The sequence below is a fragment of the Dreissena polymorpha genome, chromosome 7, assembly GCF_020536995.1.
Source record: "Dreissena polymorpha isolate Duluth1 chromosome 7, UMN_Dpol_1.0, whole genome shotgun sequence".
Lineage (NCBI taxonomy): Eukaryota > Metazoa > Mollusca > Bivalvia > Myida > Dreissenidae > Dreissena > Dreissena polymorpha.
The window spans coordinates 83,614,649-83,641,880 of record NC_068361.1 but is presented as its reverse complement, the minus strand read 5'-3'; the positions used below and the strand labels follow the sequence as shown (position 1 = coordinate 83,641,880).

Sequence of the window (27,232 nt, the reverse complement as noted above, 5' to 3'; positions counted from 1 at the left end):
TAAGTTCCCTTGGATTTGTTTTTTTGACCCTGTGACCTTGTTTTTGACCCGGCATCACCTATATTCAAACTTGACCTAGATATTGTCTAGATACAACTTCTGACCAAGTTTGGTAAAGATCGGATGACAATTGCTTGACTTATTGAGCGTAAACTAATCCCGATGGACAGACTGACTGACTAACGGACGGTGCGATTTTAATATGCTACCTATGTTCTGGGGGCATAAAAAGGGACCTTTACTCCATTTGTGTCAAATCTCTAAGCCACAATATGGAGCTGCACAACTTGAAGTGGTGGATTACATATTCACAAAGTTTAATCACTATTGCCCCAATAGTGGGGACAGAAAAACTGCAAATCCAGACTAAAAACCACACTCTTGAAAAATAGAATACCAACCTTGTTTACGGGCCAAGAATATTGTCTCTGGCCAGTTGCTCTGTACGAGCCCCGACCTGTATTCCCTTCATTGTTACCTCCCCTGTTGTCACGATATCCTGATCTACCTGGCTGGATCTGCTGACCCTGAGAACGATTTACACTTGTATCATCGTATGCATTTTGGGCAGGGGCCTCTGATATATTGCCTGGTTTGGAACCATTATTGCGCTGGCCATGAGACAGATTCAGAAGAGCTGATGGTGGCATTCTGTAGCCCCTCATAGAAGAATTCCTGTGATTTGAAAGAATTAATTTTAAACAAGCAAATTCGTTGAATTGATATCCCCCTCCAATACACTTATGAATACAAACCGTTGTCTGGACAGATGGACAACGCCAACATGCATCATCCTCTTATCCATATATATACTACTACCAAGTTTCAATGAAATACGTCAAAGCACTTCCAAGATATGGCTCCAGACACACAAAAAAAAGCATTTTTTCAAGATACAAAGGGCCATAACTCCGTTATTATCCGATGGCGTACAATGCAATTTGGCGTGCATCATCCTCTTATCCATATATATACTCATACCAATGAAATCGGCCTAAGCACTTTCAAGATATTGCTTCGGCCACATTTTTTTTTCAAGATACAAAGGGCCATTTCTTCGTTATTAACAGATGGTGTACAATGCCACTTGGCGTGCATCATCCTCTTATACATATATATATATACTCCTACCAAGTTTCAATGAAATTGGCCAAAGCACTTCCAAGATATGGCTCCGGACACAAAAGTGCCGTACAGACGGACGGAAATATGGAAAGACGGAAAGAAGGACAACGCCTTTGGCGGGGGATAACTATACCATTTAAGTTTTTATTGTGCCAGGAAATATACAGCAAATAGCGCAATATATTTTTATATCATGCAAGTAATGAATATTTTCAGGAAATAAAACTTAAATGTAGACCTTTACATAATTATTTAAAAATAACAACTTTCGGCAAGTTCTCAAGAAAAAATGTATAAGTTATAAAATGTTTATATTGTTTTAATAATATATTAAACATGAGCTATCACCATAGGATGAAATATGCCCCCCAAGAATGCTTTGATAGCAGTAAAGAGCCTTTTTCAAAACTTAAATGCAGATTTCGAAACCTAAATGTGGACCCTAAGTTCAAGGTCAAGGTCAAAGGGGTCAAAATTTGTGTGCACATGGAAAGGCCTTGTCCTTGTACACATGCATACCAAATATGCAGGTTTCATCTGAAGCGACATAGAAGTTATGAGCAATTTTTCGAAACTAAATGCAAAGTGTGATGGACAGACAGACACAAGGACGGATAGTGCGATCACTATATGCCCTCTTTCGGGTGCATAACAATTGTTTGTTGGCCTATGCATATCCAGCGTTGCTGGTATTAGGTAGGTAAGCAAATTTATATATATATATATATAAATATATATATATCAGGGATCATATTTTCTCGCAACATCAATCGGTCCAGATATAAATGGGGAAAAGTATCCGAAAATGTGTATCCGAAATCATGACAAATTACGTTAAAATATATACAATTGATTTTGCCATTCATGAAGGTGGTATAATACATGTACAAGTAAAATTCCTTTAGGCATTTTTTTTTAAAACGGAACGAGCTTTCTCAACTGGTTTTATCATTTGGTATTTCATTGTTGTTTCGTGTGCTGTTTTATCAGACTTTTTTCATCGATGTCAATATTATTAATCTGTGTAAGTCTATACTGATGTTTTAAATTGTTGTCGACTCGATAATACCTTACAAACATGCACTGAACCAAACAAATGTTTGTGCGTAGGTTGGCTACTGACAACAACAAACCAAATAATTAAGAAATAATTTGTTGTCAAATAACCCGCGTCCGATAGTTAAGATGCGCAGGGATTTAAACACGAGAGCGAAGCATTTGAAACCACGCATATAATTTTCCGGTCGTGAGTTATTCAACAACAAAGTATAAAGTACACGAATTATTTCGATTCTAACACGGTTTTACTAAAGATTTATTCAATGTATATTGTTTTTCTTGTGTACTATTTTCTGTGAAGTTCCGCCCATAAAAATAACTTTCGGCTGTTCTGTCGATCAGATCCGCGACTTTCATTCATAATTATATTACAGGATTAATACGCTGGTGGAAAATGTATCGGCATGTTTTGTTTAGTTACAACGCGTGCATTCAGACGCGTCTTTTCGGATGCGTCTTTAATCTGCTGTACACAAGTTTTTGATTCTTGGTCTGACGTGCAATAAACCGGTCCTGACCGGATTAGAGACTGCAGCGAATGGTTTATCACACCTAATCGAGATAAGAATGTCATTAGGGTGTGTTAGCATGTACACTGTGTAATCGATTCATGACATGGGAATTTTAATAGCAAACAAAATCGGACCGACTGTTTGGGATTTCCAATCGGTCTTTCAAGACTCCAATCGGTCTAGGACCGACAAAACCGAAAAAAATATGATCCCTGATATATATATATATATATATATAAATATATACATATATAAAAGACATCGATTCTGATACTGTAATAAAGTGAATTTGGAATAGAAACCATCTCAACATTAAATCACTTCATTTATTTGAAATCTGTGGAATTCAATTTACTATACACAGATTGATCTTAGTCAAATTAGACATTAGACATCGATCAAATTATGAGAAAAAGACATCCAAGATACTTTGAGGTAAACACTGAAGATTCTATGTTTTTACAACATTATTACTATGATATTCCCCACTTCTGTTATTGTTCATGCAGGATGCCTTTCGTCATTTAAAGCGTGCTTACATAACCATTTTTTTAAAGGATAGTCTAAGACACTGACATTATGCATTAACATGTGGCCTATAACAAGCAAGCATCTAGACAAAATAGTTTACTAATAACATTTGTCCCAAAGAAAAGATATTTTTAATGCTGGCCCTATTTTATCGAATGATCAAATGATGCCATGGTATAATTTTTTTCAAAGTCAAGTTTAAAATGTTCTGAACAAATAGTATGGTGTTGTACCTGATAGCGATACCACCAGCAAAATCTTCATCAAACAGCACGTCGTACATTATGTTCACTTCCACCTCTGCTAAATAAATGCCCACAACCGTACCACGGAGTCCAAAAGGTACTGTGAATCCCTGGCGCGTGTTTACGACCCGATCAAACAGCTCGTAGGTGGCGCTGGAGTCAGGAATCAGAGCCCCACTTGTAATCATCGGCTACAACAGATGTGTGGGGGATTGCCATTTGAACAGCTGACACTATTTTGTAAAAGCAACATTCAATCTCAAGTGAAACACCAAGTTATCCTAATTTTATTAATATTATTCCGATTGCCTTTAAAAAAAAAAGGCAATCTGTCTGTTACTAGTTTGTGTAGTAAACAGTTAACTATTTGGTTTAAATATCAGTATAACTTTATACTAAGATTACATAAATATTTGTTATTCTCTCATAATTTCTTATAAGGAGAGGAAATATAATTGATTAGCACATATGATATTTTTGACACTTTCAATATTTGTGGTGACCAAGACCATAACTTGGGTTATGGGTTATGGTTATGAGTTGAAATGGATTTGTCCTTTCTAGGCCTATAGCTGTTCTGCTGATTCACCTATTAGTTCTTAATTATAAGCGAAGGGTTCAAATATCCTGTTTTTTGTTACCAAACCATTGATGCGTACATTCTTATTTATACTGGCATAACATAAATGCATTTCCATGATTCAAGTAATACTAATACATTTTGAATATTGTCGCACAATTTCAGAAATTATCAAAGGCATTTTAAGTTATAAAATCCATGTGTGTATTTTGAAGTTTTGTTTGGACTCTGTATGCACCCAAAAGCAACATACTCAACCATGTCGAGTAACCTTTGTAATGCAGAACACTAAATGCAACACAAGCTTTAAATACAACTTAACAAAAACACAATAACAGGATATTGATTCTCAAAGTTGACATTAAGCGTGATGAGTTCAAGCTCCAATCCGCAATAACAATGTAAGAGTGTCCATGTCATGTGCGTTGTGTCAAGTTGATGTCCCAACCAAAAAAAGGTGGAAGTAATACCTGAGCGGTTCACAGAAAACCAAATCACTGTTTTTAGTATCAAATGTGTTTTTTTACATTTTTCTTGACAATTTCAATCCTTTTAGGATATATTTATAAAAGGGGCCTTTTCACAAATTTTGGCATTTTTTGAAGTTTGTCATTAAATGCTTTATATTGATAAATATAAACATTGGATCTTAAAAGCTCAAGTAAAAAATCAAGAATAAAATTAAAACAAGGAAAAAAAGTAGCCGGTACCAGGGCTCGAACCAGTGACCCCCGGAGTCCTGGAGTTAGTCTGAAGTAAAAACGCTTTAGCCCTCTCGGCTATTCTGCCGAGTACACACTGTTGAAGTATTTTATACCTTATATAAGCAATCTTCGTAGTTTCGTAAATTTAAACGACAACAACAGAACTCTCCAAATTATTCAATCGTTTCGCGTTGCAACGCTTTATAATTTTTAGGTTTTCAAATAGTCAAAAGATACATATAATGGCTATATTAGACTATGGTAAATGTTCAGTAATACTGTTTCCTCACAAATATCAACTAAAACGAAAATTTGCGAATCTGAAACAACTTTTTTTCAATTTTGTCAATTTACCAAACCGTGAAAAGATCCATTTAATGGAAAAGCAATTTCCGTTTTAAAAACGTCAGTTCTCCTTTAAGTTAATTAAAATGCAATAAGTGTATAGGACATCCATATGATCCAAAGATAAAATGAAGGTTGAATCTTGGTGTTTATAATTGAAATTTTGAATATCTTTAATACAGGAAACAAATATTTAAATATGGTTTCACGATTCATTTCCATCCCTAAAATGGGATTTTAACAAATTTTTGACTTTACATTACCATTTATCAATATAATGGGCACATAATTATTTGATTACAACAATGTATTTGAGAGTGACAAGCCTGGCAGTCAACTGTTTTGAGTCTAATGTATTTGATTTTTATCCAACACTTGTTTTATATTCTCTGAAAACTTGCATGTGCAAGGTTTGTGTGAGTGAATGCTACAATAGTAGATAACAGGTAGTCCTGATATGGTGCAGTACTTCATAAAACAAAACGTCGCCACAGGGCATGGATGGAGCCTCATTCAGCTTTTGTGTAATGCAATTATGACATGACAAAATAATGGCTTAAACTGGAAATTTTACCTTAGATTTGCTAGTGTGACGTTGACATTTGAGCTTAGGAAACAAGTGCTCCATATGATATATTGTCTTATCATTGTGCATTAAAATCCATTAAAATGTTGCAAAGTTATGGCTAAGACAGGCAACTGCTCATAGAGGAAGAAACAGACAGACAGACAGACATTGAAACGGCTATACACCAGTGATACACCTTGTTAATATGTAATCTGATTTTTATGAGATGGAAAGCTTGCCAGATGCGTCCTACATCGCAGTAACAACTACAAACAAGAACAAGTAATGCTTTACTTGAACCCTGAAACTAGATTACTAAAATTACCTGATACAAAGATGAGGCTTCACTTGAACCCTGAGTCTAGATCACTAAACTTACCCGATACAGACGGTGAGGCTTCACTTGAACCCTGAGTCTAGATCACAAAACTTACCCGATACAGACGGTGAGGCTTCACTTGAACCCTGAGTCTAGATCACAAAACTTACCCGATACAGAAGATGAGGCTTTACTTAAACCCTGAGACTAGATCACTAAACTTACCTTATACAGAAGGTGAGGCTCCACTGTCACAATCCTCATTTCAATCCACCACTGGCGTAGTCTGTTTATCTCCTGCAATTAACCACCAAAATTAATAATTAATGATAAAATTATTGAGTAAACTTGTATCAGTTATAAAAATGTTTTTCACCCACTTGTGGTAATATAAACAAGCCTATAGAGACAACTTTGTAACAGGAAAGTGTTGTTGTCTGCGTTTTAGCTGCAAAATGAAACGCATAATTCAAGCATTACCATTATAAAGCTCATGTTAGGATTTGCAATAATATAACACTCTAAATTTACGTTTTGAAAAAACTGTTTTGGTGTTGGCTTAAAAATAAAAAAAATTAAAGTCTTCAATAAACAAAAAAAGACTCACAAGTGGGGTTATAAGCCTAAGGCTTTCAATACAACATAGCTTCAATAAATAGGTTTACAAGCCAAGTCTTGTCTGGACATCAGATCAGAGTGAGCTTCATTATGTTTTAAAACATACAATAATGATGATGACTTTATTCATGTAACTATCTTTTCTAAAGCATGAAAGCTTCACAATAAGAACATTTCCCCCCAAAAAAAACCTAGTAATTTCCTAACCACAACCTTGTTGGTCTCACTCTGCAGGGCCAGTATCACCCTCTCAGACAAGAAGTCGGCCCCTATCTTCTGTTTTTCAATGTTCGTGCATGCCAGTCCCTTGATGTACTCCTGTACATCCTTCAAGTTGTAGGTGCTGAATATGGCAAAATCATGCTTTACATAATAAAAAACCTTTGTTGAGAATATGCTTAATTTATGTGCGAAGTATAATGTAAACAGTATAATATAATTTTGGTGCAGTAAAATATTAATAACATTCCATGGACAATGAAGCTGTTTTCATTTCTAGGTTCCAATTACCAATAATTTGTTATTCAGTGATCAAAAAAAAAGATACACAATGTACTTTCTCACAATGTTCATGGCTGTCTCACATAATTAGTATTGAGAGAAAAGGGTGCTTTGCATTTTACGAACAAAAATATACTTGTACCCAGTATTATCAGACTGTAGACAAGTTGTGCTTAGGTGAATTTAGTTTTTTGTATTTGTTGGCTGTTTTGCCATTTTTTAACAGTATTTCAGTCATATCTATGTTAGCCATTTCATCAACAAATTGCTTTTATATTATTTTGGAAAGTTTGTAATATTAAATAATGTGGTATATTTTCACAATCACAATTTAAATACACCAGGTATTGAATAATAGGCTGCAGACTAATACATCAAACATTTATCAATGTTAATTGGCAGCAGACTAATACATCAAAGATTTACCAATGTTAATATGCTGCAGACTAATTCATCAACCATTTACCAATAACATCAATCATATCAATGTTGATAGGCTGCAGACTTATACATCAAACATTTACATATGTTTTTTTTTTTTAGTCTACAGCCTATTTACATTGGTAAATTTTTTATGTATTAGTCTCTAGCCTTTTGGTAAATGTTTGATGTATTAGTCTGCAGCCAATACATCAAACAATTACCAATGTTAATAGGCTGGAGACAAAAACATCAAACATTACCCATGTTAATTGGCTTGAGACTAATACATCAAACATTTACCCATGTTAATAGGCTGCAGACTAATACATCTAACATTTACCAATGTAAAAAGGCTGCAGACTAATACATCTAACATTGACCAATTTAAATAGGCTGCAGACTAATACATCAAACATTTTTCAATGTTAATAGGCTGCAGACTAATACATCAAACATTTACCAATGTGCAGGTATCACTTCAGACTCATAGAGGTTATCGATTCTTTCTGATAAAATCTCAAACATTTCAGGAAACCTGGAAAGTCAAAATGTACATGTTTGTATTTTCTGTATGGTATTTTACAATAAACACTGCATTAGATATGGTCAGACTTCAATAATCAGTGGTGCAACTGTTCTTACTGCTGCTTTTTACCTGTCTAATTAATTTTCAGCTTGTGACAAAGCATGTAAAAGGGAGAAACAAACTGCTGCATTGGATAAAAGCATACGTCTCTAGTAGAAGCTTTGTAAGTAATAAATAATTGGCCCATTTCAAGTCTTAGTATATTCTCAAAGTCAAAATGAGGTCAGGGGATTTTTGTGTGTTGGAAGTGTTCATAGACATCATCCAGTATCAAAGCATTGCAGCAGGAAGTATTGATGTTAGACAAAACACGTGCATTTGAGTTACCCAAGAATCTGGACATACTGAATTATTTCATGTTCAAAAATAGGTCAATGCCAAGGTAAAAAAATAAGATAAAGAAATTTGGGTGAATTAAAAAACAGACTTCCGGAATAATGGCTTTATCATATGCCTCCAGTACATCTGTAAATGCCAGACCTATAAAAATACGCCTCATAAGCCACTGCCTCTCATTCATCTCATAGGGTTAACCTTTACTAGTCACACTGAAAAAAGTGGCAGCATTGACAGTCTTTTTCTTGTTGCAATACATGACATGTTGCTTTTATAACACTTTTATAAGTCAAGTATAAGAGAAAGTGTCGGCTTAATGCGTGTGCTTACAGTGTCGTCCAAGTCCACATAGGCTAATCAGGGAGGAACTTTTCTGCGTTGAGATTGTAAAGTAGAAAGCTTGCTAAGATAGCAATATTTTTTTTTGTAATTCTATAAAAAAAATCACTTGAATTTATTCAATAGATAATATTTTGTTGAATAAATGGCCACTTTGACATACTTACTTCTTTATGTACTCATCGAGAATCTCTACACATTTATTAGAGTAGAGCCACTTGTTCCCTTTTGCAAACCTGGTGAAGCCTGGTACCTCCTCCTGGTGTTTCGTTAACTTCAAGTTCAAACCCACATTTACTCTGAAAAGGTGCAAACAAGTCTGGCATGTAAATGTAAAGTTTAAGAACAATATTCCCATTGAAACTCAAGTTTTTAAGTGGAAACAAGTTTTCTATTTTAAACAAGATGTGTTTGTGAAACACTATGTCCCCATATATTTGACCTTGAGGATGAGCTTGACCTTTCACCACTCAAAATGTGCAGCTCCGTGAGATACACATGCATGCCAATTATCAAGTTGCTATCTTAAATATTGCAAAAGTGTACATTAAATGAGCGATTTTGACCCATATATTGACCTTTGACCTTGAAGGATGACCTTAACCTTTCACAACTCAAAATGTGCAGCTCATGAGATACACATGCATGTCAAATATGAAGTTGCTGTCTTCAATACTGCAAAAGTTATGGCAAATGTTAAAGTTTCAGGCAAACATACAAACACACAAACAAACAAACAAAGCAACAAACCAACAGACTGGGCAAAATCAATATGTCCCCAACTATAGTAAACAAGAGCTGTTAGAGGACTATTCGAGTGCTTGACAGTACAACGTAAGCAATCATGGGGAAAATCAATAGTTCATTAAAAGATCTTTCAAACATAAAAAAAGGGAAAAAAAATATAAAAAAAATATATTTTTTTTTTGGGGGGGGGGTGGGGGTGTGTGAGTTAGGGGGGCGGGTTGAGAGTGGGGTATAATGTGGGGTGTGGTCATTTATTAGACATTCTTTGAACAAGAGGGCCATGATAACCCTTAATCGCTCACCTGACTAACCAAATACAATCCCAACAAAGATTTCATCAAGATAAACATTCTGACCAATTTTCATAAAGATTTGATAAAAACTGTGACCTCTATTGTCTACACAAGGTTTTTCTATTACTTGACCTAGTGACCTAGTTTTTGACCCCAGGTGACCCAAATACAATCCCAATCCAGATTTCATCAAGATAAACATTCTTTTAAAATTTTATAAAGATTGGATGAAAACTGTGACCTCTATAGTCTACACAAGGTTTTTCTATTATTTGACCTAGTTACCTAATTTTTAACCCCAGATGACCCAAATACAATCCCAACCCAGATTTCATTAAGAGACATTCTGACCAAATTTCATAAAGATTGGATGAAAACTGTGGCCTCTACTGTCTACACAAACAAATTTTTGACGGTTTTTCTATTATTTGACCTAGTAACCTAGTTGTTGACCTCAGATGACCCAAATACAATCCCAACTCAGATTTTATCAAGATAAACATTCTGACCAAATTTCATAAAGATTGGATGAAAACTGCCACCTGTATTGTCAACACAAGGTTTGTGCTATTATTTGACCTAGTTTTTTACCTATTGACCTCGTTTTTGACCCCAGATGACCCAAATACAATCCCAACCCAGATTATATCAAGATAAACATTCTGACCATATTTCATATAGATTGGATGAAAACTGTGACCTCTACTGTCTACACAAGGTTTTTCTATTATTTGACCTAGTTTTTGACCTAGTGACCTAGTTTTTGACCCCAGATGACCCAAATACAATCCCAACCCAGATTTCATCAAGATTTACATTCTGACCAAATTTCATAAAGATTGGATGAAAACTGTGGCCTCTACTGTCTACACAAGGTTTTTCTATTATTTGACCTAGTTTTTGACCTAGTGACCTAGTTTTTGACCCCAGATGACCCAAATACAATCTTAACCCAGATTTTATCAATATAAACATTCTGACCAAATTTAACAAAGATTGGATGAAAACTGTGACCTCTTCTGTCTACACAAACAAATTGTTGACGGACGCACGCACACACGCACATACGGACGCCGGACACCACACAGTCACATAAGTTCACCATGTCACTTCGTGACAGGTGAGCTAAAAATAAAAAAGGAAAAAATTTTGGGGCAGGGGGGGGGGGGGGGGGGTGAGAGGGGGGTATAATGTGTGGTGTGGCCATTTATTAGATGATCTTTCAGGGGGGGGGCAGGGATTCTGGGTTGGGGTGTGGAGTATTGGTTGGGTGGAATCAATTGTGGTATTTAGGTAAGTGTTGTTTTGTCAAAGTATAAAATCTGATCATAAATAAACAAGTTATGGCAATTTAAGCAAAATGTTCAATTATCTAAGTATAAAAGAGGCCATAATTCTGTCATAATGCTTGCTGTAGTTGTCTGCTCTTGTTTATAGGTTGTGGTCATGTTGGTAAACAAGAATGCAAAATATGAAAGCAATATGTAAAGGGACACAGGAAATATTTGGGGTAGAGCGCAAACTTAAACATAGATTTATCAATAATATGCATATTCTAAGTATAAAAGGGGCAATAATTCTGTCAAAATGCTTGATACAGTTGTTTGCTCTTGTTTATAGATTGGGGTCATGATGGTAAACATGTATGCAAAATATGAAAGCAATATGTCAAGGAATATTGGAAATATTTGGGGTAGTACGCAAACTTTAACATTTGCACGCTCACTCAAAATGGAACGCCAACGCCAACGCTGACGTGAGCAGGATAGCTCCACTATATTTATTTCATATATAATAGTCGAGCTTAAAACAGTGACCTCGACCCAACTGGTTCCAAATGCAGCCCAAATGTAGGTCTCCATGAAAGCTTCATTCAGATTTATCAATAAAAACTATATCCACCAAAAACCACCTAATAATAACTTTTCAAGGTCAGCTCTTGATTTTTAAGCTAACGAATTTGACACAAGTGCTGATTCAAACCAAACACAACAATTAAATACCGTTATTCAACTGTCCTCAAAATAACAAATAACATTAGCTCCATTTTAACATATTGTTCATTTCTGATTTCATATGAAAATTATCTGTTGAAAGCCAGAAAGGCTTATCAACCGTCTTTGCACAAATGCTGATGGGCTCTTTTGGCTTTCATGAAATCTTAACCCTTTCCTGCTTAGATGCACATTGAAAATGGACATATGCAACCAGCATAAAACCAGAGTAACTCACAGTCTGTCCAGGTTTTATGCTGTTTGCTGCTCACCAGTAAAATTAAACCTTAAAAACTTTAATATTGTTTAAATGAGTTAAATTTGATTTTCTCAGGGACTCCAAAATGTGTATCTGAGTGGTAAAGGGTGACTACTCACTTGTAAGGGTTGTGCTGTTGACTTGCAACCTCAGCAACTCCGGTGGTGATTAATACACTGCCAGTGAGTTGAGAGAACAGTTGGCTGCTGATGCCAAGTCTCTGAGCAAGCTCATACCCTTGGAAGTACTGCTCATCATGGTCCTGTGAGAATACACATACTATTTAAAGTGACATGAATAAATATTTGACTTAATTTTATGCTTTTAGGTGATTTATAGAGAAATATTAGTGAAATAAAACTGGTATGTCATTGTTTCAAACAGTGAAAATAACAGTGAAAAATAACGATATTTTTTACTGTTTAACTGTGAAATGATGTCATTTTTTCGACGCAATGACGTCATAATTCACTCGTGATCATAAACAATACATATTTTCGCTCGTGTCTGCGCAACTCGTAAAAATATTATTGTATATGATCACTCATGAAATAAAATTGATATTCCATTGAATCCAACAAATATCCTCTATCTATTTTAGACAACAAGTTTGGTGCAGAAAAATACATTTGAGCCTCTCTCTGGGAAAACAAGGTTTGATGCACGTGCGTTAAGTGTTTTCTCAGACTAGCCAATCAGGGACAACAATTCCAGCCTTAACAGGATCTTTGGAAAAAATGATTTCATTTAAACAAATTACCATAAAACAGTAAGTGTATTCATGAATTCACATTAATGCATTAAACCTTATTTTATCAGAGCGCGGCTCATTTACTACCATTGAATGTTTTTTTTTAATTTTGGTCATTTAAGTCTTTTGGTAGGGTCTTTTACCAAAAAAGTCAAAGTTTCGATGTACAAATTATCTTAAAATTGTCAACTATTTCCTAAACTGGCATGAATATTTTTCAACATTTAAAGTTACATACCTGAGCAAAATAACTGAATATCTGCAGCTCAAAAGATAATCATATCATGAACCAAGGTGGCAAAGTAAAAATAAGGTTCAAAACAATGTCGTCATTTGCATATTAAGAGTACCAAGGGTACTTCATCATTTTAGCCCAGTAACACAATATGAGCAGTTAATCCAAATGTACAAGACATTTTGCGTTATTCATCTTTATTCATGCAGGGATGACATAAGAAGGGGCTCACTAGCAAATGCAACTACCATTCGTTGTGATTACACAGATCTTTTGACGATTCTTATGTCATCTTCACAACAAGTATTTAAAAAACAAGTGAAAGCAAAAATGTGTCTAAAAATTTAACAGTTATTTTTTTCCAAAATTATTGAATTTTGGAAATCTTCCCTTGGCAGTGACTAAAATATACTTTTTAATTTTTTGAATTGGTGCAAATAATAGCCCAAAATTCAACCAAAAAAACAACACTGGTTAGTTATGTTAGCCCTAACATATGAACAGAACAAACACTTCTGGCACAAACCGCCTTGTTGTGGATCACATCATTCAATTCAGGCTCCTTGAGGATTGAGAGGTTGATTCTGACCAGGCCACTCTGCAGATCAGTGCTTAGCACCTCTCCCTGGCAGCCGTAGTTGGGCCAGCCCAGCATGAACACCTGGCAGCCTGCCGGCAGGTAGTCAGTCAGGGAGGTGAACTGGCAGAAACTAGAGTCATGCACTTTCAAGTCCTGTAACAAAGTTAATTGTGTATCAAAGTACAACTGTTTACTTATGAGCCTATTTCTGGGAAAACTGGGATTAATGCAATAAGTGTAGTCCCAGAAAACCTGTGCAGTCATGAAGGCTTATCTAAGTCGAAACTTAATCCATAAACTGGATTTTGCCTAGAAGACACTTCTTAAAAAACAAAAACAACTAGACCTTTGTCACAGACGTGACGTATACCCCCACGTGCCGCATTGACACAGAATATTTTGCATGCTGTTTTCACAAAACAAGAGAATCTAATAAATGGCGATTTTTAAGAATTATTATGCCATTATCATTTATATCCATTTTGACCTTTGAACTATTGAATTCTTTCACATGACACGCTGTCCAATGACTGTGAACAAAATTAATGTACAGAGTCATTTTAAAAACTCACAATGAATTACATAGTTATGGCCCGGACAAGCTCATTTATGGCCATTTTTAACCTTTGAATTCAAAGTGTGACCTTGACCTTGGAGATATCAACGTAATTCTTTCGCGCGACACAACGTCCAATGATGGTGACCAAATAAGCCAAATGATTTCAAAATCTCACAATAAATGACATAGTTATGGCCCGGACTTGATAATTTATGGCCATTTTTGACCTTTGAACTCAGTGTGACCTTGACCTTAGAGATATCGACATTATTCTTTCACGCGACACACTGTCAAATGATGGTGAACATATGTGCCAAATGATTTTTAAATCTCACAAAGAACGACATATTTATGGCCCGACAAGCTCATTTATGGCCATTTTTGACCTTTGACCTCAACGTTTGACCTTGACCTTGGAGATATCGACATAATTCTTTTGTGTGACACACCGTCCAATGATGGTGAACAAATGTGCCATATGATTTTCAATTCTCACAATTAACAACAAAGTTATGGCCCGGACAAGCTCATTGATGGCCATTTTTGACCTTTGAACTTTAACTGTGACCTTGACCTCGGAGATATCGACGTTATTCTTTCGTGCAACACACCGTCAAATGATGGTGAACAAATGTGCCAAATGATTTTAAAATCTTACAATGAATGACATATTTATGGCCTGGACAAGCTCATTTATGATCGTTGCACTCAAAGTGTGACCTTTACCTTGGAGATATTGACGTAATTCTTTTGGGCGACACACCATCCAATGATGGTGAACAAATTTGCCTTATGATTTTAAAATCTCACAATAAATGACAAAGTTATGGCCCGGACAAGCATTTGACCTTTGAACTCCAAGTGTGACCTTGACCTTTGAGATATAGACGTACTTTTTTCACACAACACACCATCTCATAATGGTGAACAAATGTACAAAGTCATTTTAAAATCTAACAATAAATGACATCGTTATGGTCCGAACAAACTTTCTGTTTAAAACGCACTTAATGACCCCGTTTTTGACCTGGCATGACCCATATTCAAACTTGACCTAGACATCACCTAGATACAACTTCTGACCAAGTTTGGTGAAGATCGGATGAAATTTCGAGACAGACCGTCGGACCGACAAAGTGACTCCTTTATAGCCCTCATTACCAATGGTAATGGGGGTATAAACAAACTTTGTGTCATACCTGATTAGCCTGTGAGGACTGCACTTGCTAATCTGGAAATACTCCTTTCACACATGCATTAAACACCGTTTTCTCACAACTTACACTTACATGTTCACATAATGACCTCAAATACCACCCTCAACATTTTTAAAAAACCAAAATCCATTAGAATAATAAAGGAATACAGTTTATTTCAAAGCTGCAGGTCAACTAACCATGAGAGGCCTTTTAAAAATAAATATACATGTACATCATTATATACATATGACGCTAAATGGATGCATGCAAGGTGCATGATAATCCCATTTATTTTGTACTTAAATTTTCAAATCTCCAAAAAGAAACAAGAACTGTTCCCACCTTAACTTTAACTGTTGCTTGTAAAGCAAATGCCACTGGCTGGTTCCCAAACTGCTTTTCCATAGTGACATTTCCATTTGATGACAGGATATATCTAAAGCAAAACATTGAAGCATTTGAGCCACATTCTTCGGATACTGGGCTTTATGCGTGTGCATAGGCAGATCCAGGGGGTGGTGGGGGGGTGGGGGGGGGGGGGGGGGCGCGGATGCGGCGTATGCTCCCCCTTAAATTGCCGAAGTAAAGTCAATTCATTTGATGTTTCACACTTAACAAGATCTAAATCACCTATTTAAACTTGTCAAAGCCTTCAAAATCACTAAAATCGTGGAGCTTCCGGGGGGCTTGACCCCCAAAACTATTCTCTATGCACTTTTTTGGCATTATAAGAAGGTACTTTGATGAAAGTATATAAGGCGTGACATGATTGAGAAGAGGTTGTCAAAGCACCAAAATCATTAACATCGTGGAGCTTTGTCCCCCTGGACCCCCCTTAACTACAAACTATGCACTTTTCAGGCATTATAAGAAGGTACTTTGATGAAAGAATATAAGGCCTGAGATGCTCGAGAAGTGGTTGTCAATGCCTTCAAAATCACTAAAATTATGGAGCTTACGGACCCCAAGCAAATCTTTCAATATACCTAACCCCCCCCCCCCCCCCCCCCCTCCCCCAACTGAAATCCTGGTTCCACCCCTGGTGTGCACATGCTAATCAGGAACAACACTTTCCCCTTTTAATTATTTGTTTACAAATTAAGGAAGTATCTCATAAACAAAAATCCAGTTAAGGTGAAAAGTGTTGTCCCTGATTTGATTGTGCAGACAGCACAGGCTAATCTGGAACCACCCTTAATGAAGTTGCTTTGTGCCCAATTTTCCCAGTACAAGACCCATTTACTATTAATACTATCAATATCAAACACACTTCAATATTTCCTATTGATATTTCTCAAATAATTTTCTTTAAAAAAATGACATGAAATGATTCAGAATTATATGACACTTATATCCAAACATGCAGCAAAACTTGATTACAGTTTTCTTCGTACAATGGTTCCATATCAATTCAAAGAATTGATAACAGACATACTTCTGTACCCCTCCTTTCAGAATGTCAACAACTGGGTTCGTAAAAGGATTCAGAAAATTCAATTTGTGCCAACTAGATGCAAATAAGAGACAAGAAACACAACCCTGTAAAAAAATCATTGTCATTTAAAATGTACAAGATTTACTTTAGCTAACAACATCTGTCAAACTAGAATGTATGAGTGTTAATGCAAGCTTACTTCCTGCCAGTCCTGGGGAGAGCTCTCAGCAGAATCTTGGTATTGCCAACCACCACCCCCAGCTGATCCTTGTATCTGAAAAAATGAATCTCACATTTAACTAAAATGCTATATACAAATATGTATGTCACAAGACACAAAGAAAAACATGTGTGAAAGTAAAGACATTCAAATTTATGTAAACCGTCAATTTGTAGTTGTTTGCATTTAATTTGTTTACCCACATACAAAATCATTGCCTGGACACATTTTTCATCCGTATTTTAACCTCAGGTGGTATAATATACAGATTGATAGTAACTTTGGACTTGGGTGGGCCATAAAACACAAACACATTTGGCTTTTTGGGCTGATGTTGTGTTTTGTTTCTTGTGAAACTTAACAAATCTGACAATTTTGTAAAATGTTGACCCACCGACATATGAGTGGAAAGACTTATGACTGAGTTTAAATGGTAAGCATTAAATACAATAGAACAGTTACTCCGCACTTAGATGGGACAAGCTTATAAGCCAAGCCTCTGTACTGACCTTTCAGCGATTGAATCCCTCTCCTTGTTCCATTTGTTGGCCATCAGATGATCCTGCTTCACACGATTAATGCCTGGACTTGTCGTACCTGATTTGGTGGACTTGTCACCCTCAACATACTTGTAACTGTTATGAAATGAAGTTCAAGTGATTGAATATGTCAATTGTATGAACTATTCACTTCTTTAAAAGGTTTAACTATTACATCTGTACCTCTCTGTAAGCCATTTTCAATGCAAATAACATAGAAAATGAGCGGATAAATGATGAATACAAAAATGTCTTGCACATCTAAACTTCATAGGGATGAAATAAATGAACTGTTGATTTAATCACTTGCAAAATGCTGAGAAAATTTTGCTTCACAAACTTAATATTTTCAGCTACCACCATGCAATTGTCAGAGTTCAAGAAAACATATCAAATCATGTGGATTATTGGACATGAAAAAGTGTATAACCCATGATAATGATAAATGTGAGGTTATTAATTCAAGGACTGAGAAATGTAATGGCTATAAATGATGATATATTTTAATTTTCATTTTATTTTTTTGAGAAATGTAGATTTTGTTTACTAAATCATATCATTTTATGTGGCCTTACATACATAAAAATAGACAGGAAAGACTCTAATATATCCATAATCAAACTTTGCTTTAACATTATATTACTTCCCAAAGTGAAAATTTGTTAACATCACAAATATAAATACCACACAATCAGTGTCACTTTGGGAGACTAAAGCAGTTTCTTGGAAAACTTGGATAACCATATTTGTGTATAGTGTTGTCCGAGATTAGCCTGTGCAGTCTGCAGAGACTTATCAGACCAAACTTAATTCTGCCTAGACTGGATTTTTATTTAAAAGAGGCCTCCTATAACAAACCTTTCCATAAAAGCAGAAAGTGTTGTCCCTGTTTAGCTTGTGATGACTGCACAGGCTAATCTGAGACAACACTTGACACACATGCAGAAAGCTAAGTTTTTCCAAGAAGCAACATACCTCCAGCAGTTATCACAGACCTCCTCGACCTTGGCCTCATACAGGTGGGGCCAGTTGACGTAGACCTCCTTACCGAGGTATTCCTTCGCCACCTGGTCTATAGCCTTGCTACACCAATCATCCTCCACATGCAGCATCATGTTGTAACCACAACTACTGGCCTTGAACACCTTCACACCTTCCTTGCTGAGCTTTGCCTGTAACAGTCAGAATAATACATACATGGGACAGCAATACAAATATACAAGAAAATAATGTGGAGGTCACAATATAAGCCCCATTTTCATGGTGCCAATAAGGGTGCATTTTCAGGTTGTATAAAAAGAATGGTTGATTGATATGATATTCAGTACATAAAAGGGATGAATACTATTTAACCTTAAGTGATCTTCTCATTTAGAACAGTCGATACAATTAGTTTAACAGAGATCACATTATACAAACATTTGTAAAATAATTTGAATATTAAGCACTCACATTAAACAAGAGGGCCTAAAAGGCCCAAAGTCGCTCACCTGAGATAACAAGATATTATTGGGACAAATCTTCTGACCAAGTTTCATTAAGATCGGAAAATAAATGTGGCCTCTAGAGTTTTAACAAGGTTTTACTATAGCCATATAAGGAAAAATGCCCCGCCCTCTGGCAGCCATGTTTTTCAACCAACCGGCATCATTTTTGAACTCGTCCAAGATATTATCGGGATGAATCTTCTGACCAAGTTTCATGAAGATCGGACAGTAAATGTGGCCTCTTGAGTGTTAACAAGATTTTACTATAGCCATATAAGGAAAATACCCTGCCACTTGGAAGCCATGTTTTCAAGCAAACATAATTATTTTCGAACTCATCCAAGATATCATTGAGACCAATCTTCTCACCAAATTTCATGAAGATTGGACAATAAATGAGGCCTCTAGAGTGTTAACAAGGTTTTACTATAGCCATATAAGGAAAAATGCCCCGCCCCCTGTTGGCCATGTTTTTTAAGCAACCAAAACCATTTTCGAACTCATTCAAGATATCATTGGGGCACATCTTCTGACCAAGTTTCATCAAGATTCGACAATAAATGTGGCCTCTAGAGTGTTAACAAGGTTTTACTCAAGCCATATAAGGAAAAATGCCCGCCCCCGGAACGGCCATGCTTTTCAACCAACCGGCATAATTTTCTAACTCGTCCAAGATATTATTGGGATGAATCTTCTGACCAAGTTTCATGAAGATTGGACAATAAATGTGGCCTCTACAGTGTTAACAAGATTTTACTATAGCCAAATATAGTCATATAAGGAAAATGCCCGGCCCCATGGCAGCCATGTTTTTTAGAGCAAAGGTTACCATTTTTAAATTATCCAAGATATCATTGAGACAAATCTTCTGAGCAAGTTTCATGAAGATCAGAAAATAAATGTGGCCTCTAGAGAGTTAACAAGGTTTTACTATAGCCATATAAGGAAAAATGCCCCGCCCCCTGGCAGCCATGTTTTTCAACCAACTGGCATCATTTTCGAACTCGTCCAAGATATTATTGGGATGAATCTTCTGACCAAGTTTCATGAAGATTGTACAATAAATGTGGCCTCTAGAGTGTTAACAAGATTTTACTATAGCCATATATAGCCATATAAGGAAAAATGCCCCGCCCCTTGACAGCCATGTTTTTCAAGCAAAGGTTACCATTTTTGAACTCATCCAAGATATCATTGGGACAAATCTTCTGAGCAAATTTCATGAAGATCGGAAAATAAATGTAGCCTCTAGAGTGTTAACAAGGTTTACTATAGCCATATAAGGAAAAATGCCCCGCCCCCTGGCGGCCATGTTTTTCAACCAACTAGCATCATTTTCGAACTCATCCAAGATATTATTGGGATGAATCTTCTGACTCATTGAGACAAATCTTCTGATCAAGTTTCATGAAGATCAGACAATAAATGTGGCCTCTAGAGTGTTTTCAAGATTTTTCTATAGCCATATATAGCCATATAAGGAAAAATGCCCCGCCCCTTGGCAACCATGTTTTTCAAGCAAACGTTTCCATTTTCGAACTCATCCAAGATATCATTGAGACCAATCTTCTGACCGAATTTCATGAAGATTGGACAATAAATGTGGCCTCTAGAGAGTTAACAAGGCAAATGTTGACGCCGCACAACGCACAACCCACGACGGATGATGGATCACAAAAGCTCACCATGAGCACGTTGTGCTCCGGTGAGCTAAAAAATAATTCTGTTATACTTTTTTCTTTTGACACATGATCAAAGTTTCTAGGATTCCAGCTTGCATTTTGTGCAATTGAGCAAACCCGATTGAATCATTTTGGCAAATGACCATCTAATGAAAAAGTGTTAAATAATTGGATTAAAAGTAGGGATGCAAGAGGTTAACCTACCGAACGACCAGTTAACCGGTTACATTTTCAGCAAAAGGTTAACCTTGAAAAATATATTTGATTATGATTTTGTTTTTCATCGAATAACTTGTACGTTTTTACTTTTTTCGCGTGACATACTGCCAAATTGCGCTGGCGACTAGTTAAAACAACATGCCGCACAGTCGACGGTAATAAATAACGTGTCAACAAACACAGCAATAAAGCAATAAATCAATACCTTTATAATAACAAATAGGGTTACGTTTTGATAATTGGCACCATTGTTTTGTTTGACTCGCGAAAATTTAACTAGCAAACTGCGGGGAGTGGGGGCTATTAGCGAAGACGTAATTGACACGTTTATCGAACTCGCGATAAAAAACAGTTTAGACAATGCACGGCTTTTTTTGATGTTTTGTTAACCAATATCCAACACTGATTGCTCGCGAAAATACCGTGTTTTATAAGAAACAATTTTCCGAATAAATGCATTCGTAGTTAAAATCTTGTCAAGTAAACGTCGTATTTGCTTCTGAGAAATTACTATCATTATTGTAATTTACGTCACCAACGATGCCACCATTACCGTCCGAGGTATGGAAACACTTCAGAAAATCGGCAGACAAGAGCACTGCATCTTGTCTGTTATGCAGTGCAACAATTCAACTGCATGGCGGCACCTCAAATCTGCGAAATCATATAAAATTTAAGCATCCGTCCGTTGACAACAACAAGGCCAGTCCGGATGTGGCAAAGCAACAGACGTTACACCAGGTTTTTGCCCCCCGTCCTTCGTCGAGCGAGACGATCAACCAGGCCCTTGCAAATTTCGTGGTCCAGGCATACGTGCCCATGATTTATTCTGCAGACAGAACTAGAAACTGTGAATAAAAAATTAACTCAGAATCTGAGTTTGTGTTCTTTATTTTACCCACATTTAAATGTAAAATGAACATTAAACAATAATAATTCGGCTACAGACGCTAAAATGCAAATAACAAAATAATTGAAAATATGCAATTATCCAATAAAGAGAGATGCGGATTCGTTGAGACACATGACCCTCTATACGTCAACCAGAAAGGAAAAAAACATGTTAATATAAGGATATAAGGTCAATTTGAGCTTTAAAAATGGAAACATAATTAACAAAGAAACACACGTTTTTGTGAGCGATATGACGCGAACGTAATATAAGCGGCCCAATGAAAAATAAAATGATGACGCAAGCGATCTCAAATTAGAAATTACTTTCGTGTCTATAGAGCGGTTCGAGGGGTATGACATTTTTATGTACTCTAACATTGAAACTACCTAAAGCGTTTCGGTTAACCGGTTAATAACCGGTTACTGCAAAATGTTAACCGGTTACAGATTTTTGTAACCTCTTGCATCCCTAATTAAAAGACAACGGCTTCAAGGTGTTTTTCTAATCTGTAGCTATGGTTGACATCTTGTGCAGTAAAGAGGATATACATGTATGTGCATATGTTTAGTAGAGGAAGCTCCAAGGAGCATCTGTGTACATTATCATGAATATTGGTTCAGAACTTAAGCAAAATATGTCAAATATACACAAATTAAGCACAAATTCCATGTTATGCTTGTCTGCTTGAGTTTAAGAAATACTTTTGTATAATTTTGGCAGATGACCACCTATTGAACATTTTAGCCAAATTATTTAGACATAGGATTTGGAAAAATGTTTTTTCTAACAATTTTTTTTTATCTATGGTGACAGAATTGTGCAAATGTTTGTAACACCTGGGTAAATTTTCATGAATATTGAATACGAAATTTAGAAAGTTGGGCAGGAAAACAAAATATTGATAAATTATTTTAGACAGAACACCAACCAAATAAGACTCAATAGCATTTTAATAAGCCTTAGTCTTTGATTAAATGGAGATTAAACAAGAGCACCGCATAACGGGTGCCACGCTTGGCTGCGAAGGTTGTCAGATTATTTTTTTTTAGAGGTCAGTGACCTTGACCTATGACCTAGTGACCCAAAATGGTCGTGGCTTGTAAAACTCATCAAGGTGCATCTACATATGAAGTTTGAAAGTTGTAGGTGGAACCACTTTGATTTTAGAGCGAATTTAGAGGTTTATGTTAAAGTTTTATATTAGAGGTCACAGTGACCTTGACCTTTGACCTAGTAACCCAAAAATGGGTGTGGCGTGAAGAACACATCAAGGTGCATCTACATATGGAGTTTCAAATTTGTAGATGAAAGCACTTTGATTTGAGAGCCTATGTTAAAGATTTATATTAGAGGTCACAGTGAATTTGACTTTTGACCTAGTGACTCCAAAATGGGTGTGGCGTGTAGAACTCATCAAGGTGCATCTACATATGAAGTTTCAAATACTAAGGTGGAAGCACTTTGATTTTAGAGCCAATGTTAAGGTTTTAGCACGACGCCTACGGCAGACGTTGGACGACAAGCTGGCTATGACAATACCTCGGGTTTTCTCCAAAAACAGCCGAACTAAAAATGGGTTCTTAACTACCTAGGTAACACTCAAAGTGATTATTGAAACACATGGTCTCACTGTTTTGGGTATAAATTCCACTGTGTGGTCTCACCTGATCATGAAATGCTATTGAGTCCATTTTCTGGGAAGAACCAGTACTTGGTGTCTTTGGGGATCTTAAGAACACTCCCCAATGACGATTAAACCTGTGACCTCCCAGTCGATATGCAGACACCATATCCTTTACGCCACAGAAACCTTTCAGCATACCATATGAGTTATGTGTTTGAGGGCAGTGCAGTGTTACCTTGTGAGGTATTTGTTTGAGGGTAGGGCAGTGTTACCTTGTGAGGTATGTGTATGAGGGTAGTGCAGTATTACCTTGTGAGGTATGTGTTTGAGGGTAGGGCAGTGTTACCTTATGAGGTATGTGTTTGAGGGTAGTGCAGTGTTACCATATGAGTTATGTGTTTGAGGGCAGTGCAGTGTTACCTTGTGAGGTATTTGTTTGAGGGTAGGGCAGTGTTACCTTGTGAGGTATTTGTTTGAGGGTAGGGCAGTGTTACCTTGTGAGGTATGTGTTTGAGAGTAGTGCAGTATTACCTTGTGAGGTATGTGTTTGAGGGTAGGGCAGTGTTACCTTATGAGGTATGTGTATGAGGGTAGTGCAGTATTACCTTGTGAGGTATGTGTTTGAGGGTAGGGCAGTGTTACCTTATGAGGTATGTGTTTGAGGGTAGTGCAGTGTTACCTTATGAGGTATGTGTTTGAGGGTAGTGCAGTGTTACCTTATGAGGTATGTGTTTGAGGGTAGTGCAGTGTTACCTTGTGAGGTATGTGTATGAGGGTAGGGCAGTGTTACCTTATGAGGTATGTGTTTGAGGGTAGTGCAGTGTTACCTTATGAGGTATGTGTTTGAGGGTAGTGCAGTGTTACCTTGTGAGGTATGTGTTTGAGGGTAGGGCAGTGTTACCTTGTAAGGTATGTGTATGAGGGTAGGGAAGCCTGGATAGAAGATATCCAACCTGGCCCCTGAAAGCAGCCCCTTCCTCAGCTCACTAGAGGCAAGGTGGAACGCAGCCTTCTTCGTTAACCTGCAGGAGTACATGTCCAAAATAGTGAATTCTGTTGCAATGTGTTGCCGACAAGTTGCTATAGATCCATTGCATCAACACAATCTATGTTTCGAAAATGAGTAAATGATAAAAGATAAATTATTAACAGACAAACAGGGCCCTCAATCCATTTTAGGGGAAGCGGGTTGCTACCCTCATGAGGGGGGATTTTCGCGGCGTTTCGCTTTTGGGGGGATTTTTTTTCTTACTCTCTCATTATTACATTTGTACATTTTGCACTATATTCATTTTATTTTTCATAATTTAGTATGTTTGACAAGATTAAATTGAAATAGAATTGAGATATAATAATCATGAGACACATCTTATTAAAAAAAAAAAAATAAAATAAAAAAAAAACATTTTTAGTTTTTTTATTTCAGGGGGAATTTTTCCCCCAAAAGGGGAAAAAGAGTATACTTTTCAGGTGGGGGACTGCAGCCGAAATTCGGCCGCAGATTTGATAGATTGAGGGCCCTGACTGTAAAGTGTTGTTTCAATAGCTCGAAAAAAGGATTTTTTTTTTTAAATACCAAAAACTTAAATGTGATATTTTTACAAAACCAAAGTTGTGATTGACAAGCAATTTAAGGGGAGGAAAATTCTGTTGAATTATTTTGGAAAACCTAATGTGCTGACAAACCTCGCCGAACAGATATAAAATTGAACAATGAGTTGAATTAAACAAGATTTACTTCTAAAAAACTTTTACATATCATACTAAAATGCACACTATAACAGTATTAATTGGGGGTTAATTCGGTAATGTTCGTTTCCCTGTGAAACATGCTGGCAATCTATAATTTTTCACTTTTTTTTCAGCCACATACATTCAGCTCTTATACAGTGTTCAATAAACGGCACTTTTATGCGTGACCCGTAGTGCATTATTTTCACACATGGCATAACCTTCACCTCACCAAATACCAGGATGGTCAATCTTCCTTAATCATTCGGTAACTGGTATTGCTTTCTAATTTATATCAACAATAGCTTCTCCCCATTCCTGTTTAAATGTGATTTTCACTAATTTGTCTATGACTGTGATTTGATGAGAGTAAGACAGAACAATGTCATTTGCAAACAAATCAACCACAAGAATCACATTCCTGAAAACACATTTTTTTTCTTCAAAATAATACAATTCAATTTGTCTATCTTTGACCCACAATGGTAAAACCATACTGATTATACACTTCTTTATATGTCCATTTCCTGAGAAGAACCAATGCAACATGGACACCATATCAATTAAACTTGCGCCCTACCTGGCATGGTTGACTGCAATGTCTGGGAAGGTGCCGGGTAGAGAGGTCGGGTAGGTGTCACCAGGGGTCTCAGAGTGCGTGTACAGCAGGTGGGGGCCGTGTATGTTACGAGACTTATCCTCCTCCGTCAGCAAGTGGGACACTTTCCTGATGGCTTCTAGAAGAAGGTTCTGTAATGAAACACATGATATATGCAGACCTGATGGCTTCTAGAAGACGGTTCTGTAATGAAACACATTATATGTATATATGCAGACCTGATGTCTTCTAGAAGACAGTTCCGTAATGAAACACATTATATATGTAGACCTGATGGCTTCTAGAAGACCGTTCAGTAATAAAACAGAGCGTTGGGGGGCTGAACAATGCAATTGAGCATTTAAGCATCTCTACAAAGTTTCTGTAAAAAAAATATATCAAGGAATATTAAAGTGATATCATGGGCATTTTTCACTGTTGAATTGAGCTTAAAAGAATTAGCAGGTAAAAAGAGTAAGTTAAAATGTGGTTATTGACCAATTATCTGCAACTCATCTTACTTCCAGTTGTTTATTAAAAATATAATTTATATTTGATATTTTACATGACTCACCCAGTCCTCCAAGTCGAAATGATCCGTAAAACAAAATTGTGTCTTTGTGTCGTATGAACGAATCTGCACAAAAACTAAATTTAGGTTCACATCGTTAATGCATAATCAGTTGTGAAACGAAAGTACGGTTGATATTCAAATGCATTATTTTTCTCTTTCCGGGATATTGTTTTAGTATGTTGATGCTGCATTAACATATTGTAAGTGTCTATGAAGTGAAAACACCAAAAATAAACAACGGTTGCGATAGACACCTATTAACTGCTAGATGCCCATAATACCACTTTAAATATTAAATGGTCAAATCTGATTTCCAACATGAACATTGCGACATATCAGATTTCATGTCAATAAGTTTCACTACAAGCTTTTTGTAACAAATTTCTATTTTTTTTCCTTCAAAACACAATTGGCAATTAGTTTTTGACAATATGATCTAACATTTACTTACATGAGCTTTTATTTTGGGCATCTATAACTCTCAGCTTTTCTTATTCAAATTAATAGTCATCATAAATTCACATTTTCACATCTTTTGTAACCATTTATTGTCTATCAACAGATGGATGATGATAATTCATTTTGTTTCAACCAGTTTTAAAACTCCTGCCTTTGAGTCTCATTATACAATTTTTTCTTGCTAAGGCACAATTTAACTGAGTGTTGAGGATTAAATTATGATATGTGACACATAGCCATTACAATACATACCAGTGTATCAAGATTTTCTGCCTTAAAAGACCACCTGTACTTGTTATTTATACAATTTTGGATAATAAAACTTCTCTCACACTCCACATGGCTAATTGAGAAACACACA

General features: G+C 36.3%; 1 protein-coding gene across 1 annotated transcript in view; it reads right to left on the bottom strand.

Moving 5' to 3' along the window:
* Window positions 1-406: 406 nt before the first annotated feature.
* The window catches only part of LOC127839885 (5'-3' exoribonuclease 1-like), a 51,650-nt gene continuing 24,824 nt past the window's right edge, over window positions 407-27,232 (bottom strand). Inside the window, exons 10-22 of the mRNA XM_052368277.1 lie at window positions 25,821-25,990; window positions 24,411-24,531; window positions 18,578-18,774; window positions 17,573-17,698; window positions 17,043-17,117; window positions 15,751-15,844; window positions 13,597-13,803; window positions 12,204-12,346; window positions 8,959-9,090; window positions 6,814-6,949; window positions 6,214-6,285; window positions 3,461-3,663; window positions 407-527 (exon numbers count right to left, since the gene is read on the bottom strand). Of these exons, the coding sequence (XP_052224237.1) occupies window positions 407-527; window positions 3,461-3,663; window positions 6,214-6,285; window positions 6,814-6,949; window positions 8,959-9,090; window positions 12,204-12,346; window positions 13,597-13,803; window positions 15,751-15,844; window positions 17,043-17,117; window positions 17,573-17,698; window positions 18,578-18,774; window positions 24,411-24,531; window positions 25,821-25,990 (1,797 nt within the window). The remainder of the gene's footprint in view (window positions 528-3,460; window positions 3,664-6,213; window positions 6,286-6,813; window positions 6,950-8,958; window positions 9,091-12,203; window positions 12,347-13,596; window positions 13,804-15,750; window positions 15,845-17,042; window positions 17,118-17,572; window positions 17,699-18,577; window positions 18,775-24,410; window positions 24,532-25,820; window positions 25,991-27,232) is intronic.